Below are 19,391 nucleotides of genomic sequence, written 5' to 3' on the forward strand. Positions count from 1 at the left end.
AAACCAGGCAGCCCAAGGTCCCAACACCCACCGCAGCGACGATGACCGACCCCGTGCAGCCTGCGCCGATCCTACTCCGGCAGCCCAAGGAGCCGCCAACCTTCCGCGGGTCGTCATTCGAAGACCCGGACACCTGGCTCGAGACTTTCGAAAGGGTCTCAACATTCAACAACTGGGACTCCGAGGACCAGCTGCGTCACGTTTACTTTTACCTCGAAGACGCAGCAAGGACCTGGTTCGAGAATCGGGAGTCCACTCTTCGAACTTGGGACGCCTTTCGCAGCGCTTTTCTGCAGACGTTTGCAAGCGTCGTCAGAAAAGAAAGGGCCGCAGCCTTGCTAGAGACGCGGGTCCAACTTCCAAATGAAAGTGTTGCCATCTTTGGAGAGGAAATGACCAGACTGTTCCGCCACGCTGACCCAGCCATGCCCGAGGACAAGAAAGTCAGGTTGCTCATGCGAGGGGTAAAGCAAGAGCTCTTCGCTGGGCTGATGCGGAACCCACCCTCGACAGTCCAAGCATTCATCTCAGAGGCGACGACGATTGAGAAGACCCTGGAAATGCGCAACCGCCAGTACAATCGCCGATCGATTCAAGACAGCCCAGCTGTTCATGCCGTCGGCTCCGACGACCTGCGTGAAACGATCCGAGCGATCGTGCGGGAAGAACTGCGCAAGCTTTTACCCTTACCACAGCCTGAAGTTGCTTCGATCGCTGATATCGTCCGAGAGGAAATACAGCAGTCTCTGGGCACCTCCGAGTCAGCGCAGCCACAGCCGCAAGCAGTGAGCTATGCCGCTGCAGCCCGACGCAACGCCCCCCCTCCTCGCCCACGTCAAGACGCCGCGCCACCCCAGCAGTTCCGCCGCCAGGCGCCACCGCCGCCGCCACCGACGTCATACCGCCCGCCAGCCGGCCAGCTATACACGCCGAGAAAGACCGACGTTTGGCGCACCCCCGACCACCGCGCACTCTGCTACCATTGCGGGGAAGCTGGCCACACTTACCGCCGCTGCCAGTACAGACAGATGGGACTGCGTGGGTTCGCCATCGACGCGCCGCGTCCACAGCGAGGGGAAAGACCACACGACATCGCCGACTACCTCGCGGGAACGCAATGGACGCCCCGACAACCTTCACGTTCGCCGTCGCCAGGCCGCTACGTCTCCCCCAACGCCGACCATACACTGGCCCAACGCGAGGGCCGGTCACCCAGCCCGTATCCGGAAAACTAAGGGCAGCAACCGATGGAGGTGCGGTTGCTGTACGACGAAATACCGAAGATCCTCCGCCGCCGACGACAACGCCGCAACGACATCTAAAGAACACGCCGCAAGCCGAACGAAGGCCTGACGTCGAAACTTCACGGCCCGAAGAAGACCTGACGACACAACGACGAAGCAGCGGGACAAACCGACGTAGCCGTGATCCGACGCCGCGACCAAATCGAAACGGTAGGCGACGAACGAGTGACCTCGACGTTCTCATCGACGGCCACAACGTCACCGCTCTCGTCGATACTGGAGCCGACTATTCTGTCATCAGTGGACCGTTCGCGACGAAGCTGAAGAAAGTCCAGACCGCCTGGGAACGCCCCGAAATCCGCACAGCGGGAGGTCACCTAGTAACGCCGGCAGGAATCTGCACAGCGAGGGTCTCCATCAACAACCGGATTTATCCCGCAAGCTTCGTAGTCCTTCAGCATTGCTCCCGAGATGTCATCCTTGGTATGGACTTCTTAGGCCTTCATGGTGCAGTCATCGACCTCAGATCGAAGTCGAATAACACTATCTACAGAAAAAGCATTACCACGGTACACGTCGCCAGGGAAGCATGCCTTGAATGTGCTGGAAGACCAAGTCACCATTCCCCCTCGCTCCAGCGTCATCATTTCCGTCGGCTCTCAGAAAGTAGCAGACCTGGAAGGCGTCATTGAAGGCGACCAGCACCAGTTGATTAACCGCGAGATTTGCGTCGCAAGAGGAATAGCAGAGTTGCGGGAGGCAAAGCCACAGTGATGCTCACAAATTTTAGCAACGAGTATAAGCACGTAAACAAAGGCACGACAGTCGCCTACATCGAAGAAATCACGGCTACGTCGATGGCTTTCGCCATCGCCGATTCTTCCGAGCCAACACGACGAACCAAGCTTCTCAACCAGTTTTCGACGTTAATCCTAGCCTTCCGAAGCATAAACAAGAACAGCTCAAAACCCTGCTCTTGAAATACAGGGACTGCTTTTCGTCATCGTCAAGAATCCGCCAGACCCCAGTCGCAAAACATCGCATCATAACAGAGGAAAATGCCAGGCACTCCGGCAGAGCCCGTACAGAGTTTCAACGCGAGAAACGCGAATCCATAAAGAAACAAGTCGACGAAATGCTACGCGACGACATCATCCAGCCGTCGAAGAGTCCATGGGCGTCACCCGTGGTGTTAGTGAAGAAGAAAGACGGAACCCTACGCTTCTGCGTCGATTATCGCCGCCTGAACAAAATCACGAAGAAGGACGTCTACCCTCTCCCACGGATAGACGACACCCTGGATCGACTCTACAACGCGAGGTACTTTTCGTCGATGGACCTCAGACCGGCTATTGGCAAATCGAAGTCGACGAGAGAGACCGAGAGAAGACTGCCTTTATAACACCAGACGGCCTCTTCGAGTTCAAGGTTATGCCCTTTGGTCTTTGCTCGGCACCTGCGACGTTCCAGCGCGTTATGGACACCATGCTGGCTGGATTGAAGTGGCAGACTTGCCTTGTGTACTTGGACGACGTCATTGTGTTTGCCTCAAGCTTCGACGAACACCTTCGGCGCCTTGACACTGTACTACAAGCAATCAAGACTTCTGGCCTCACCTTGAAGCCTGAAAAGTGCCGCTTTGCATACGAGGAGCTGCTGTTTTTGGGTCACGTGATCAGCAAGGGTGGTGTTCGCCCAGACCCGCGGAAAACAGCTGCCATCGCTGCCTTCCCGCCCCCCACCGACACGAAAGCCGTGCGCCGTTTTCTCGGCTTGTGCGCCTACTACAGGCGCTTTGTCAAGGAATTTTCACGAATCGCCGAACCGCTAACTCACCTCACGAAGACCGACGTGCCATTCAAGTGGGAAACGGCTGTTATGCCAGGGCTCCCAACCCAAACTTCCTTGCTTCGACAAGGAATTCAAGCTGGTAAAACGTCTGACGCAACCAGCGTCGACACCCGCTGATGCAACGAGGCGGGAGCCTTACGCAATCCCCGGCAACTCCGGCGCTGCGCCTGACGCAACCGACGGAAATCTCTCCCGCAACGTGCGGCAAGCCCTCCTCCTCGCGGATCCGGTTCGAGCCAGCGACCAACGGCGGTTCCCGATTGGAGGCTTCGCACTACTGGCTGATGCAAGCGATCGCCCAGGGCTATAAAAGAACCAAGCTGCGCGGAGAGAGGGAGACAGCGAGACAGCGAACGAAGAAATCGCGGGTCGTCGTCGCACCGCTGTGCGAGCCCAATAAGCTGTCGGCCCCAGCGCCGAATATGTAAAGCCTCTGTATATATGTATATAAATTTGCCTTAACTCACCGTCGCCTTGATCGCTCCGTCTATCAGCTCTGCGCAGAAGCAGTCGCAAACTGATACACCCGTTTCCCAACACGGCGCAAATCGAAGCATTTGAAGAACTGAAACGACGCCTTCAGATGCCTCCGATACTAGCACATTTCGACGAATACGCCGATACGGAAATCCACACCGACGCAAGCAGCGTAGGACTCGGCGCCGTCCTTGTGCAGAATACTGACGGGCAGGAAAGGGTCATCAGTTATGCTAGCCGGTCGCTATCAAAGGCAGAAACGAACTATTCCACAACAGAAAAGGAGTGCCTAGCGATCATCTGGGCTGCATCCAAGTTTCGCCCCTACCTCTACGGCAGGCCCTTCAAAGTTGTGAGCGACCACCACGCATTGTGTTGGCTAGCTAACTTGAAGGACCCTTCAGGTCGCCTCGCACGGTGGAGCCTACGACTTCAAGAATTCGACATTGCCGTCGTTTACAAGTCCGGAAGGAAACACTCCGACGCTGACTGCCTGTCTCGCGCCCCCGTCGACCCACCGCCGCAGGACGACAAGGAGGACGACTCCTTCTTGGGAATCATAAGTGCCGACGACTTCGCCGAACGACAGCGAACGGATCCAGAACTCAGGGGCCTTGTGGAATACCTCGAGGGCAGGACCACCGTTTGTTCCGAAGGTATTCACGCGGGGACTGGCGTCATTTTTCTTGCGCAACGGTGTTCTCCTAAAGAAGAACTTCTCACCGCTTCGAGCCGATTGCCTTCTCGTGGTACCCTCGACATTGCGACCAGAGGTCCTACAGGCTCTGCACGACGACCCGACGGCTGGACACCTGGGTGTTTCTCGCACGCTAGCAAGAATACAGGAGAAGTACTACTGGCCGCGCCTTTCCGCCGACGTCACTCGTTACGTGAAGACCTGCCGGGACTGTCAGCGACGCAAGACACCGCCCACTAGGCCAGCCGGACTTCTGCAGCCTATCGAGCCACCTCGACGGCCGTTCCAGCAAATCGGGATGGACTTACTGGGGCCGTTCCGACGTCCAATACCGGAAACAAATGGATCGTCGTAGCTACAGACTACCTCACCCGCTACGCCGAGACGAGGGCCCTGCCTAGAGGCAGTGCCGCCGAGGTAGCGAAGTTCTTCGTTGAGAACATCGTCCTGCGCCATGGCGCCCCAGAAGTTCTCATCACCGACAGAGGTACGGCGTTTACTGCTGACCTAACTCGGGCAATACTGAGGTACAGCCAAACAAGCCACCGCCGGACCACAGCGTACCACCCACAGACAAATGGCCTGACCGAGCGGCTAAACAAGACCATCGCCGACATGTTGGCCATGTATGTCGACGTCGAACACAAGACGTGGGATGCCATCCTTCCGTATGTGACCTTCGCATACAACACGGCCGTCCAAGAAACGACGCATATGACGCCGTACAAGTTGGTCTACGGAAGGAGCCCGGCGACGACGCTCGACGCCATGCTACCCAACGTCACCGACGAAGAAAACCTCGATGCCGCCGCTTACTTACAACGTGCCGAAGAAGCTCGACAGCTCGCCCGCCTGCGCATCAAGACCCAGCAGCACACCGACAGCCGTCGCTACAATCTTCGACGACGCTTCGCGGAATACCAGCCCGGCGACCGTGTTTGGGTCTGGACGCCGATACGCCGACGTGGGCTTATGCGAAAAACTCCTTCGGCGATACTTCGGGCCATACAAGGTTCTTCGACGCCTCGGCGCTCTTGACTACGAGGTGATCCCGGACGGCATTACGAACTCCCAGCGACGCCGCGCACGACCTGAAGTCGTCCATGTCGTGCGCCTTAAGCCGTTGTTTGCGCGTTAGCGAACCTGGGGACTCTATTTTTCTTCCTTTGTTATTGTAATTTATTTTTGTATGCACTTGTTTTTTTTCTCTCTTCTATGTTCTTTCAGAAGCATCGGGACGATGCTTTTCAGAGGGGGCAATGCCACGCCCACTTCTTGTCTTGTTTTGATGTATTCGGGTTTGACCGGCAGGGACGGTTATCAACGCTCGACGCTGTCCGCGAAGCATTGTTCGAGAAGCTTCACGTCTATGGTAGATCGTTCTGTTAAGATTGCGCCCCGCACGCGAATGTTCCAGCTTTGTCTAGAGATAACGCCGCCACCAGCGATATTGCTGGAAAGTTCGATACCGCCTGTATAAAAGCCGACGCGATTGACCGCTTGTCAGTTGATCGACGGACGACGCCCTGTTCGCCGCTATCATTGTACAGCGTGTATTGCTGTAGCTCTAGTTCTCATTTTCCGGCCACAAGTTCGGCCAAATAAACAGTTTCATCCTGCAAACGCCGACTGCTGTCTTCGTCGACTTCACGACCACGTGACAATATGCTACCTTTAGGTAGCAGAGTTGCGCATCTGTCTTCCAACGCGGCTAGCAACCATGCATTGCGGAGAAGCTGCCGCTTGGGCCAATTGTTTTATTTCTCGACGCCGCCACTGCAGCGAACTGAATTAACACTAGCCATCGACAGCCAATGTTTATCGCCGGTCTTCGACACGCCAGACAGGTTAATCGGCGACACGGTAGGCATGTCGCCTGCAAAAACGAAGTGCGACTTCACCGCATAGCTGTGGTTGCTAGCCGGACCTATGAGCTACTCTGCTACCTAAAGGTAGCATATACAGTGACTCTAGTTTGCCACGCGCTCTCTAAGGTTTTTACCGCGACTGTACAAGTTCAGTTACCAACAGCCCAAGTTTCTGCGTTAAGAACATCAAATAGTCCAAATTTCCGCAACTCTCCGCTACGGTGAGCCTCGTAACCATTTCTTGAGCGTGGCACGTAAAACCCCAGATATTATTATTGCTATTTACACACACACGCCCCGCATGGCGCGGGGTCTATTTTATTTACGCATTTTCGCGCATTATTCTTTCGCTGCTCTCTCGGGGGAGTTCCCTGTCGGCGGACAGGAAGAAATCGCACCAACGAGTCATACACAGCTTCCCCGTAATATCTGCGCGTGAGTGCGGGGTATATCGTGTACCCGTGCATGGTACCCTAACGGACATATCAGTGCAAGCTTTAACGCCACAGAAGCTTTTGTCATTGTCTTTACTTAGTTTTATCAGACTAATTCTTACCGTTTTGTTGTGTCTGTCAACCTAACTTAATAAAACATGTTTCTGCGAAATCTTCATACCAGATATTTGCCGCAAAACACTGCAGCCATGCCTCGAAGTTCTGCACTCTTCGGCCGAACTTATCGGTCCTTGCAGTAACGCGGAATACCAGAGTATCCTAACTGCGGACATATCTACTAGCGAGAAATATTGTATTGTATTGTATTGTATTGTATTGTATTGTATTGTGTTTATTCACAACAACAAGGTTGCGAGGATGACCAGGCAAAAAAGCTGCATTGAGCAGCTTGAGGGGAACCTGGCCACCTCATACACTGGGCGGCTTCACAGCGGTCAAACACACGATATACATAATGAATGGACTAACTAAAACAGAAGAACCGTAAACATCCACGGTTGGAAATAAATAAACAAGGTTATTGTGGAAACATATGAAAACAAGGGAAAGAAATTAGGCGAAGTGTTAAAGGCATATAAAAAGACAAACAAATGGACCCATGGCAGCACAAGCAATCACATAAATACATCGCGTAGCCTTTTTAACGACAGAGTTGATACACTGAGACCCTTCTCTTTGCATAATTGATTTAGAACAGTAGGTAAACAAAACTGTAGCATTTGGTCACCGTATTTAGTTCTGTTTTTGTTAACGATCCAAGGTTCTAAATAACGAAATTTATAAAAAGAATTATGTTGCTGTAAGGATGCCAATTTTGTTAAAGCGTTATCATTCTTACTTTTTTCCATTCTATACATGCGGCAAAGCCTATATGTATACAAATACACACAAAGGACGACGTAAAAGACGGCAGACAGGACGCAGCGCTAAACTTCAACTGATAATTTACTTCCACAAGAAACAGGAAATCACAGGCTGCCCAGGAGGCTGCGCCACACGGAAGAAAACATTCAAAAGATGCCCCCAAAAACGTCACTGCTTTTTTCTTTCACATTCCATAAGATAATGAATCGTGTCTTAACTAGTCCAACGGTTCTATGCGCAGATTACGCTCCAAGTATGCGCACTCCTTGTTGCTGAGGGCCAGCGACGGTGCACTTACACACCGATCACCCGCTTTTTTTATGCAGAAGGCCTCGTAGATCTCTGTCTGATTGCCCTCGCAACCGCGTGAGCAGACGAGCGCAGTGAAACTGTGCTGTGCACGCACACCTTCGGCAATGGTCAGCAAGATGGCCAGCGGCAGCGACAGCACTGACGGATGCCCGGTGTTCCCTCAGACGGTCGTTTAAACAACGACCCGTCTGGCCGATGTAACACTTTCCGCACGACAGTGGAATCATGTAAACCACTGCGACTGAGCATTCCACGAAGCGCGTGACATGCTTTTTCTCACAGGCTCGAGCACCCTCCGCCGCATTCGCCATGCGGCACATCCCAGAAAGTTTTCTCGGTGCAGTGAAAACAACTGAGACGCCGCATTTCAGTGCTGCCTTTTTGAGGCGGTGCGACACCCTGTGCATCTACGGCACCGGTACAGGGCGCACCGGCCTTGTCTGCTGACTAAGCCCAGTGGTTAGTCGTGCCTGCTTCACCTCTGAAATGAGGCTTTCCGCTACCGACACTATGGTGCCGTCAGGGAACCCGGCGCTTCGCAATCTATTGACTTGGTGCATTACACTGCATGCCACCTGGTGCTCACAGGATTTTTGCAAGGCGGCTCGAAGGCTATTCACACACCAACTAGCCCAACTCGCTGCTCTAATACCAAAGTACCTTGCGATTGGAAAATTGAATAAATGTCACTCAGAGTAGACGTAGGCTGGTGCAAAAGCTATAAGTCTGTCGAAAGTTCTTTTTTCTTGTGGTTCGGTCTTTGCATGGAACCACCTTCCTGACTCCATTGCTGCAATCGAAGAATCTGCCGCCTTCAAAATAGCAGTTATAGATGTATTGTTCTCAGACCACTTCTCTCTGTAATGCCCTCGGGCCCTGAGAGTATAAAAATAAATAAATAAGTAAATAAATAAATAAATAAATAAATAAATAAATAAATAAGTTGGGTACGCGCTCAAAACATTGCTCACAACGGCAACGTGGCGGCAGTGATCAGCTAAAACACTTACCATTCTGAGGACAGACCTTAGCGAGCTCTCTTCCTATTCGAAATGTCACCCTGGGATCATCGAACGGCCTGCAGTGAAAGAAAAGTAATTTATAGCCTGCCAAATTGGTGTTGGTCGTAAATTTGTAAACCCGTGCACGAGTAAAAGCATGAAACATCGCCCTGCCTCAACCCAGCAGTGTTCCGTGCGATGACACAAGGGTTCCTACTTCATAAACAGCCATATTTTAGTTTCGGTGTCGTTTCAATATCGCATCGTGATTACTACATTGATAAAGAATGCCTCATGACTGTGCTCATAGTGAAGAGGCTGTACATTTGAATAAACTGGAATGCATGGTAGACTGGATGGCGCATTGCTTACAGAGTAGTGCCGTACTTATACGATTGTAGGTCAACCCATTTATCTAAACTTAAAATACGAAGTTGTGGGGTCGACTTACAATTGAAACCGAGACTAGTACCACAATTTAAGGCGCGACAAACAAGCAATCAGGGACGCTGTGGCATGGTTACGACATTATGTTTGTGTTCCGAATCTACCTGTAATATATACCGTATTTTCTCACGCACATTCAGCAACGATTCGCGGAAAATTTCCCTAAAATTACCCCCGCGTATTTCCGCAAAACTACTATGAGAGACGCCGTAGTGGAGGGCTCCGGAAATTTTGACCACCTGGGGTTCTTTAACGTGCACCCAAATCTAAGTACACGGGCCTCTAGTATTTTCGCCTCCATCGAAAATGCGGCCGCCACCAGAATTCGCGTTTTTTGTCTTGACTTTACAAAACATGTTGCGGGGCTAGCTGGTGGTACTTTCTTCAAATATTACAGCGCTGCATTTTACAAGGACAGGAGAGAGAAGTGCGTGACAGGACGGGCGCTGACTCCAACTATGGAGTCGGCACCCGTCCTGTCATGCACTTCTCTCTCCTGTCCTGTCCTGGATGTATGCGAAATTGTCGCCGAAGAAACCCGTTTCGCATCGAAAACGGGAATGAAAAGAATGCACTTCAAGGGCAGCAGGGCAGGGGCATCAAAGTTCACGAAGAGGGATGACGAGTGAGCATGTGCAGTCAGTCTAGCGACTACGTAAATAAATTTCCTTTATTAAATGCGCTCACTCATTTTTATTATTTTTTTTGCCATGCGCATTCAGGGGGTCGACCTACATTCGAGCCGACTTACAATCCTGTAAATACGGTAACTAACAAATACAGTTCTTGCGTCTTGACATAAAATGAGTGCCAAGGAAAAGAAGAAGATGACTGATCCCTCCGTCATAGGAATCGGTATAACACGAAAGTGAAACGTGTCGTCACAGAAGCAGTTGATTGCTTTTAGTGCAATGGTATATAAGAGCTCCTACAATGTCTATTCTTGTTTCGCAGATATAGCACCGATTGATGTGGACGCACCCACGTTGACGCCTAGTGGTACATCTCCGTACCGAAGACTTATAACCCATGATTAATGATTTGATTGATGATTTAACCCTTGCGGTAGCTGAAGTTGTCAAGATATTCTAGTCGAACTGCGCAGTGGGACGAGACACGAAGAGAAAGCCAAGACAAACGTGCTATGAGAGCAGCGCTTGAAAAATCCTGCGTCCACAAGATGACGCAAAGCTTCGAAAGGCAAAGGGAAAGGCTAAGGAACGCTGGGTATCCGAGCCACCTGATGGACAAAGTTTGCGGCAAGCTCGCCCGCGTGGTAAAAGAAAAAGGCAGGCGACAGAATGCTAGCGGAAAGCCGAAAGAGGTGGACAAGTTCGCCGTTGTTCCGTATGTTCACGGTCGTTTCCATGGTTTAAGAGAGATCGGGAACAAATATGAGGTTAACGTAGTTTTTTCCGCACCTGCTAAACTTTCCAAAGTTTGCAACATGGTTAGTAAGTAGAAAGAAGATACGAGTGAGTCGCGTCAAAGTGATTGCGTAATTTATCACAGGAATAAGTATGTAACTTGCGAGGTCGGTGTGGTGTACCAGGTGCCATTAACATGCGGGGAAATTGTATATAAGGGAGAGCGCGAGATGCATTAACATGTGACTAAGGGAGCACGAGAGGTCGCTGTCTAACGCCCCAGCTTTGCATTTACCAGCGCACTGCCGGCAGTGCGGGTGCGAGGCAGTTTTCGAAGACGCGACAGTTCTGTCGAAAGAAAGGAAGTTAATAGACCGCAGAATTATCGAGGCGCTCCATATCAGGAGGAAAGGGGAGGGACACATCAGCCACCCGTCGATTAAGGGGAGGGACGCAACAGCCACCCGTCGATTAAGGGGAGGGACGCATCAGCCACCCGTCGATTAAGGGGACGGCCCGCATCAGCCACCCGTCGATTAAGGGGAGGGACGCATCAGCCACCCGTCGATTAAGGGGAGGGACGCATCAGCCACCCGTCGATTAAGGGGACGGACGCATCAGCCACCCGTCGATTAAGGGGACGGACGCATCAGCCACCCGTCGATTAAGGGGAGGGACGCATCAGCCACCCGTCGATTAAGGGGACGGACGCATCAGCCACCCGTCGATTAAGGGGAGGGACGCATCAGCCCCCGTCGATTAAGGGGACGGACGCATCAGCCACCCGTCGATTATTCTTACTGACAAAGCGGGGAGTTGCTCGGAGCATTTCACGAGAGACGGACGTGTCGCCCGCGATGCCCCGCTCGCCCGTTAAAAGACGCGCTCGTGCCCCTCGCCGTCGACGCTCTGTGACGGATACCTCGACCGCCATGCCGTGCGCCTCTCATCGGCGGGGCCCTCGCCGCCTCGTCACCGACGTGCATCGTGCCTCTGGCTGAATCGTGGACCCGTCCGTGAACTCTTGTGACCGGCTCCCCATCTTTCCTGTCTTCTTCTCTCTTCGACGTTCTTGCTTGTCGACTATCTCTCACTTCTCTCCCTTTTCTTTCTACTCTTCTTTTATTCCCACCTTACCCCTACCCCTACAGGGCGCTTAGCCGTGTCGCCAATGGGCAGACAGAAATTAGCGTCCTTTTCCCCAAGAACCACTACTACTACTACAAAGCGTACGCACATCTCTGCACGTGCACGTACGTGCTCCACGTGCAGAGATATGCATACGGTTACGTGCTCCACGTGCACGTAACCACCTCAGTCTACGTGGTTGTTTCCACGTGCGCGCAATCGTTCTCATGCACTTCGTGTTTTAAAGACGATAGTCTTTCTTGGGCAACTTAAACGCAGAAATTTTGGTCTGTCTTTCTGTCTGTCTCTCTGTTTGTCGGCACGTCACTCGATTCAGCCACCCGGCCAAAGTTGAACCACTTGCTTACCGCCCACCCATCTTGAACTGGTACGGCTGTTCATACTTGTGAAGGTTGTCGATCAAAAAGTAAATATTACGCATATCTGTAGCGCAACATCATTAGGTAAGTATTAGGTGGTGTGTTCCTTTAATAGAAAATACATAGATACGCAATTTTAAAGACCCTAGTTTCTTAAGCTGCGCTGAAAATGCGACTGCGCTGAAACTTGTCTTCCTCCGTGCCCTCTGCACAAGCTCATGTTGTGTTTCGGTTTCGATTCAGTATTGCATTGTACGAATGACAGGGGGCGCCGCTATGGCATTCCTGTTTTACCCAGGCGACGTGTAAATAAGAGAGTTTGTGGAGAGTACTCGTTGAGTGCGGACGTTTCTCCTCCTTCGGCGCACCGCGCCAGACCACGTGTTCGGGCTGGCCGGCGTCCCCGCCGGTCGCGTTGGTCACCGCCGGTCTTCACCTGCCGCTGCGCCGGGACTACCAGCCCACAACACAGCACTCATGTTTCCCGACGTATTGCCAGATGGCGTCCATATCTCACGCAGCGCCTCTTCTATCGTCTTTAGACGACATTTGCAGCGAAGCACGCAGATACGCGGCCAATTTTTTTCATGTTGTTTGTCATGGCTTTATAGCCTGTCACGTGTCTTTATGATAGCTTTTCAGCGTCATGCTTGTGATGCGCTCCCGGAGGACACGGACCAGAGAAAACGAGGTCCGTGTCCTCCGGCAGCGCATCACATGCAAGGTCAATCTAAATAGGTCGCGAAAGTCGGAACGAAAAGTGGTCGGAAACCTATTGCGACAAATATCAACACCCGCGCGACGATTATAGCGCTACTAGGTGAGGGGGGGACAAATAATGAAAACAAACAATTAATTAAGCGTTTATTTTCCTTACTTTTAATTTTATTTGTCACGAATTAAATTAGTAGATTATTTTAATCAACGTTTAGTCTTGGGTATGTGGTTGAGTGGCCAATTTGTTTCGTTTATTTTCAGAAACAGCGGGCACATGCAGGCAGTCTGGTTACATGGGTCAACGGTTTTGCGCATTTTCCGATGCAAATGGCGTCGCTCGTTTTTGCGCAGTAGGTTTGTGCCTGTCGTCCGTAGGTGATTTCCTCGCATAAGCGTTGTTTTCTAGTCGTGGTATTTGGCAGAAGGTAATATAGCCCATCGCAGCCATCGGGAACCGTTTCAGTGACTGTGTTTTGCCAGCGCACGGCCGGCGTGCTGTCGCCCTTCGGGACGATGAGTCCGCCACGCTACGCGAAGAAACGCTGCGCTGTCTACGGATGCAAGAGCAGCACGTGTGCAAGGTTTGTGTGCACGTTGAATTGTTACGCTACTTCTGATTTCTGTGTTATATATTTTGGGGTAATATCCTGTTCAACTTCAATATTTCGCCAATAAAATACACCTTATTTATCAAATCTGTCTTCGTCTTCCCGTTATCTTGCAGGCTTACATTATGGAGCCGTCATAGTGATAAGAAAAAGAACGTGCAGCTATAAAAAAAAAGTAAGAAGCGGCGCCCTGTCAAAAAAATCCATAATTCGCGCCCATCGCGTTAAAACGTGACGTCATTTCCGCTTCCGGTTGTGACGTCATCTTTTTCTCTTTTTTTTTTAATTCTGTTTGTCCCCTCCTCACATAGATGGCGACTGTTGCAACAACTAGCCACCGGCTTGACACGTGGGCTTCTACGAAAGTTACGCTACCAGTTTACATATACCTTGTCACATGCATGAAGACGTACCAAATAGCCCCTATTGCCGCCTTAGCTTTTCAGATGTTTCATTGATAACTCATCAACGTGGTTATTTTCATGGCTTTTAGCGGTTTCTGTGTTAGCCCCTAGGCGGACGTGTCATATGGGCTGAGGCTGTTGAAAAGGCTCGTTTTATCGTTGAATAAACTCAGTTGTTAGTCGGCGCTAGTTTTTCTTGCCCTTCTCTTCGTGTCTCGTCCCACTGCGCAGTTCGACCAGAATGAACTCGTACCAACTCGCCGAACTCTCCACGCTGCTTGTCAAGATATACCTGGACACCGCATATGGTGAATCCCACGCAAAATGGCATCAACAAGCACATAGTAAACACTGATACTCGATATGCACTTCTTCAAAGCGTCGTGAAACGCGAAGAGAAACGCAATGCGCGTCATGTCTTCCTTATAGCCTGGCCGTTAATTCTCACAGGGCGAGCGGGGAAAGCGGTGCGACAACGAGGCCAGCGTCGGAGAGCTATTTTTAGATATGGATGGATGCTATGAGCGAGGCTTGGGCCACCACCTCGCGGTGTTAAAGCGTTGACGAAATTACATTTCTCTGGAAACGCGCCGAATAGCACAGTCGTAGGAACAGCGCGTTCTTTTTTTTTCGAGCCTGGTGGCACGTATGTTACCGCCCCGTTATAAAGGTGACGGTCATAGCATCCATCCATCCATCCATCCATCCATCCATCCATCCATCCATCCATCCATCCATCCATCCATCCATCCATCCATCCATCCATCCGTCCATCCACCCGTCCATCCAAGAGCACTGGGAGAGGAAAGTGTGAAAGATAAAAGGCGCGTTCATGTGGCCTCCGTAATGTGTTGGTGGTAGCTCAGCGGGCTAAACGCCCGTCAGTCATCGTCGTGGACAGAGAGGTCATGGGTTCTACACCTGTCAATGGAACTTTCTCTTATCTGTTTTTTTCTTTGCCATCTGATGGCGTTCATTTCGCTGACGTATTTCCGTAACGGAAATACGTCATGAAAGTCTTAGTGGACCGCGGAATAAAACACTTTCGCGTTAAAAAATGCACCAGTGTCGTCGCACCAGCGCTATTGGTGCGATGACACTTCTTAAATAAACAGACCGTAACCACACGCGTACAGTCGCAGCGGAAAAAGATTGGCACAAGTGACTGGTGGCCGGAGCGGCAAGATTGCTACATGCGGCGCTGTTTTTTCCCGAGCACGCCGATATCGAGAGTGCCAAGCAGATTCCATTTTCCATAGAAGGGGTGGCCGGCAGGAAGCACTCCAACACACAAGTTTTTCGGGGCTACTGCGATAAAGGTACGGTTGCTCGCAACTCCAGCGAAAAAAAAATTACACCATCTCCAACTCAAGGGAATCATGAGCGGATGCGAAGCAGCATTGGGGGCGCACACAAGGTTTCCGTTACGTTCACTCGGCGTTTCCTTCAGTGTGTGAGGTTTTTATTTCGTGTTTGTGTTATCATTACGTTGCGTTTGTACGTTGCTTTCCGTTAGCGCCGAGTGAGCGAGTGGCGCCGATGTTGACGTTACAACACATCTGAACGGGAGCGAAGCGAGAATGACAGAAGCCGACCGAGCGCACGCGCTTATATACACACGAAATGGGGAAGGGAGAGGAGAGAGTGGGTTACAGGCTGTATTTGGCTGCGGTGCGGCTGCATCACGTGGGAGGAGAGGCTGCGCCGCGGCTGAAGCGCGGTGGAGGAGAGGAGGCGAGGGGAGTGGGAAAGAAGGAGAGTGAGAGAGAGAGTAGGCACATGCACAGAGGAGCGCGGACGCGGCCACCGTCGCCGGACACGGCCCCGAGCAAAAGCTGCTTCGCATCTAAAATAAAATAAAAAAATAAATCATGTGCATAGCCACGTCTGCCGATAAGCAATGGAGAAGCGTTTCTTTAATATATAGGCTTTCGGATCGGCCAACCGCAAAATGGGCTGCTTTCCGCGCGGTCCGCCGGCCACCCCTGCGTTGGAAAATTAAATGTGCTTGGCAATCTCGATATCGGCGTGCTTGTGAGCAACAGCGCCGCGTGTCGCAATTTTGTGGCTCCGGACACCAGTGACTTGTGCTAATCTTTTTTCGTTGCGACAGCACTTGCACTTTTTGTTGCACCCGCCACGATGGTTTAGTAGTTATGGTGCTCGATTGTTGACCCGCAGGTCGCGGGATCGAATCCCGGCCGCGGCGACCGCATTTTCGATGGAGGCGAAAATGCTTGAGGCCCGTGTGCTTAGATTTAGGTGCACGTTAAAGAACCCCATGTGGTAGAAATTTCTGGAGCCCTCCACTACGGCGTCTCTCATAATCATATCGTGGTTTTTGGACGTTGAACAACAATTTTTAGATGCGAAGCATCTTAAGCGGAGTTCAAACCGGTGGTGGCGGTGGTGTGCGGCGTGACCACCCTTACTGCGCATGCCCATACCCTCTCCACACACCTCCTCTCTGCTTCCCCTCTCCCCTCCCCCTCTCCACTTCCCCTTTCCGCTCTCCTCTGAAACGCGGGCTAGACATGCCGAAATTCTCTCCTGCGCAACGCCGCGATGAGCGCCAGCGCATGCGCTTCGCTTCCCCCTCTCTCTCCTCTTCTACGCTGCCCCCTCTCGCGCGCCTGTCGACCTGCGTTCCCCGCTCGCCCTGTGAGAATTAACGGCCAGGCTAGAGGGAAGACACGACGCGCGTAGCATTCCTCTTCGCGTTCCACGACGCAAGGTCGGTAGCATGCCCGAGGTCGGTAGCATGCCCAACGAACGCCAACGGAAAGCGATCGTGCAAGTGCTCCGGCTTCGCATCGCCTCATGGTCCCCTTTAGCGGGAAATGGTGTAATTTTTATTGTAGTTTTTGTCGGAAGTACATAATATTGACCTTATATAGCTTCTAAAGTAACCATTCGGTGAACATAGCCCATATGGCGTGCTCGAAACTCCGAGTAGGTTGCCATCCAAAGCAAATCTGGTTTTACCTATCAGACTTCGATCATTGTTGTTCATTCTAGCATAGAAAATGAGTCGGAAAGGATCACATGCAGGACGGTCTCTAAGACGAGCAAGGTAAGGCAAGATCGAGGACGCGCACACAGGTGGGGGTCGTTCGGTTCCATATTGCCAATGAACTGTCCTCTCTCTTTAGCATCAGGGGAACCAGTGATTTCGCTATATTAGTTGGTACGTAACACCAGAAACTTGTTTTTAAAAAGCTGCGTTCACGTTACTGGCATGACAAACACGGACCTGCCACGGAAAGCACACGGCGCACTCACAGCTGCTATGTCGTGAATCCTAACGCTATTCACGGACCTGCTGCGACAACAGAATCCCAGCGCTTCTAAAGTTAACGGAAAGGATTGCCCCACGGACAGGTAAGTTCCACAGTCGAGACTAGATGACACCGTTGTTGAGGCCGCGTAAAAGAGAAACGCTGGCCACGAAAATGAAACGGCACACACAGACACCACCTACACCACATCACTCGCTGGGTTCTGATTGGAAGGACGTCAGCAGGACGCCAGAACGCATAGTCAAGCGGCGGAACCGGGCGACGAAACATCGACCTTCAGAATTATGTTGACCCACCGGGCTAGGAGAGAAAGCAGCGTTATCGATCAGCTATGCTACTGAAGCCCCTGATAACTACCTCCGACTGAAACTGGGTAAATTTCAGTCTTTCAGAAATCATTTAGACACTGCAACACTCGTACGAACCGAGCTTCCGCGCTTAGAAAATTCCAGAAATTGCTCGCACACTTAAGCGGCAGCGCGAAGCGGGCTGTCGGAGGTATCCGGTTGGCCGAGCCAGACAGCTTTGCGATCAAGACGCTGACGAATCGGTTCGGACGCCGAGATCACGTCGTATGCGAGGAAGTGACTCTTCCTTTAGGGATGGGCTCTATGGAAAACTTCGCAAATGCACATGTCCCGAAGCTTCGCCTACTGCACGACAATGAGCAGTTCCCCGGCAGGGCTCCAGAAGGCCTTGGAGTCTCACAGGAGTGTCGTCGTGGCACTTCGCCGTCTTGATGTGATGGTTGCACGAAGGTATGGCTAATGTGTGCGGGCTAAAGGAGCTAACTTCTCATCCAACAGCATTAATACACCCGAGGACAGAACACGGCTGTCCAGGGAGCTTTTAAAGGGACACTGAAGTAAAACAGAGAATCGGTTAAGGCTGTTAAGTTGTACTCTGAGAAGTCTAATGTCGTGCATTTCACCATCATATGTTCGTTACTAGAGGAAAAAATCAGTCACAGTTTCATTTTTAAATTTCCCGCCATATGTAACCTGCGTGACGTCTCGGATGTCAGAGCATTTTTTCGTATTTTGGCGAAATTGACACAACAAATATTTCTGAAGTTTATAGCCCCCTCAGAGGAAAATGTACTTCATTTTTACCGATTAGGAACTACGCATGACCTAGTATACGCCGTCATAATCTATGGTGTCACGGCGTTTGGTGCAGGAATTTCAAGGTGGCGTCGCCACCTGTTTCTTAAGCTTTACGCAGGCTATAGTGCAAACATCATTTTTTTTAACTTATCGCGCTTCGAAATGCCGTGCTTCGATATGCGGCAGCAGTCATGGAAACCGTTTGCGATAACACAACGCCGCAGTAAGAAACAAATCGTTTTGCGCGAGTCATTAAAGGCGTCAGACAAAGCAGTGCTCCGCGCGATAATTAAATAAAAAAGATCAAGCAAGAAAGGGAAGGAAGCAAGGCGCGCGAGCGACGCCGCAACGTAAAACCATTTCAGATGCGACGGAGTAGTGATATCGACACATAGCTGAAGCTTAGTCGACGAGCACCGTAATCGCGCAAAGCAAAGCTGCTGGACAGGCAAGCATGTGCATGCGCACCGCGGATTTAGCCCCCTCTCGACAACAGGTGGCGCATCGATGCATTTTGGCACGCGCTCCCGTGGTCCGCACACTTTTGCTCACGGGTGTACATTACATATGATGAATACTCTGACGTATGTTACATATGATATTCACATCATCGCATCTGCACTTCGTTTCGATAAAACTGACGCCTGTGCTCTAAGTGAGTGCCGACGTTACGTAATGCCATGTTACCCTTTAAACGCCAGTGTAGTCGACGAATCTGGTAAGCTCACGATGTGCACACAACTACTCCATTGACAAAAACACGTCGATTCACGTCTTAACGCTTGTCTCAAAGCTAAAACATGCGGCATCGATAGCTACTCGCTGACCGCTTCGCATGAAACCGATTCTCACAATGCGTGCGAACTGCCGAGTTTTTAGTATTTTAGCGGCAGTTTTAGCGAGCATTTAGCTGCTAGTCATTACGGGCTTGATATGGCAGTCACAGCCATATAAGCTTCCGCAACTCATTTGGCCGTCCCATGAGTACCCTCGTTCTCGGTCTGCGTCTTTGAAGAGCTCATATTAACTATTTAAAGCAAAGCAAAGATGCAACACGAGGGACCCAATTCGCGTTGTTGAAATCATTAAATTAAAAAAGAAAATACTGCCGAGAATGACGCCTGCAGCGATATTGCGAATGCCCATCACGCGCACGCGTGTTCGTT

At 51.3% G+C, this 19,391-nt stretch overlaps 1 protein-coding gene across 1 annotated transcript in view; it reads right to left on the reverse strand.

Moving 5' to 3' along the window:
• Nucleotides 1-19,391, reverse strand: part of LOC125756142 (neprilysin-4-like) — a 66,219-nt gene that overhangs the window by 11,141 nt on the left and 35,687 nt on the right. The window contains exon 7 of the mRNA XM_049415442.1: nt 8,779-8,846. Coding sequence (XP_049271399.1) covers nt 8,779-8,846 — 68 coding nt within the window. The remainder of the gene's footprint in view (nt 1-8,778; nt 8,847-19,391) is intronic.

The sequence above is a fragment of the Rhipicephalus sanguineus genome, chromosome 4 (assembly GCF_013339695.2).
Source record: "Rhipicephalus sanguineus isolate Rsan-2018 chromosome 4, BIME_Rsan_1.4, whole genome shotgun sequence".
NCBI classification, from domain to species: domain Eukaryota; kingdom Metazoa; phylum Arthropoda; class Arachnida; order Ixodida; family Ixodidae; genus Rhipicephalus; species Rhipicephalus sanguineus.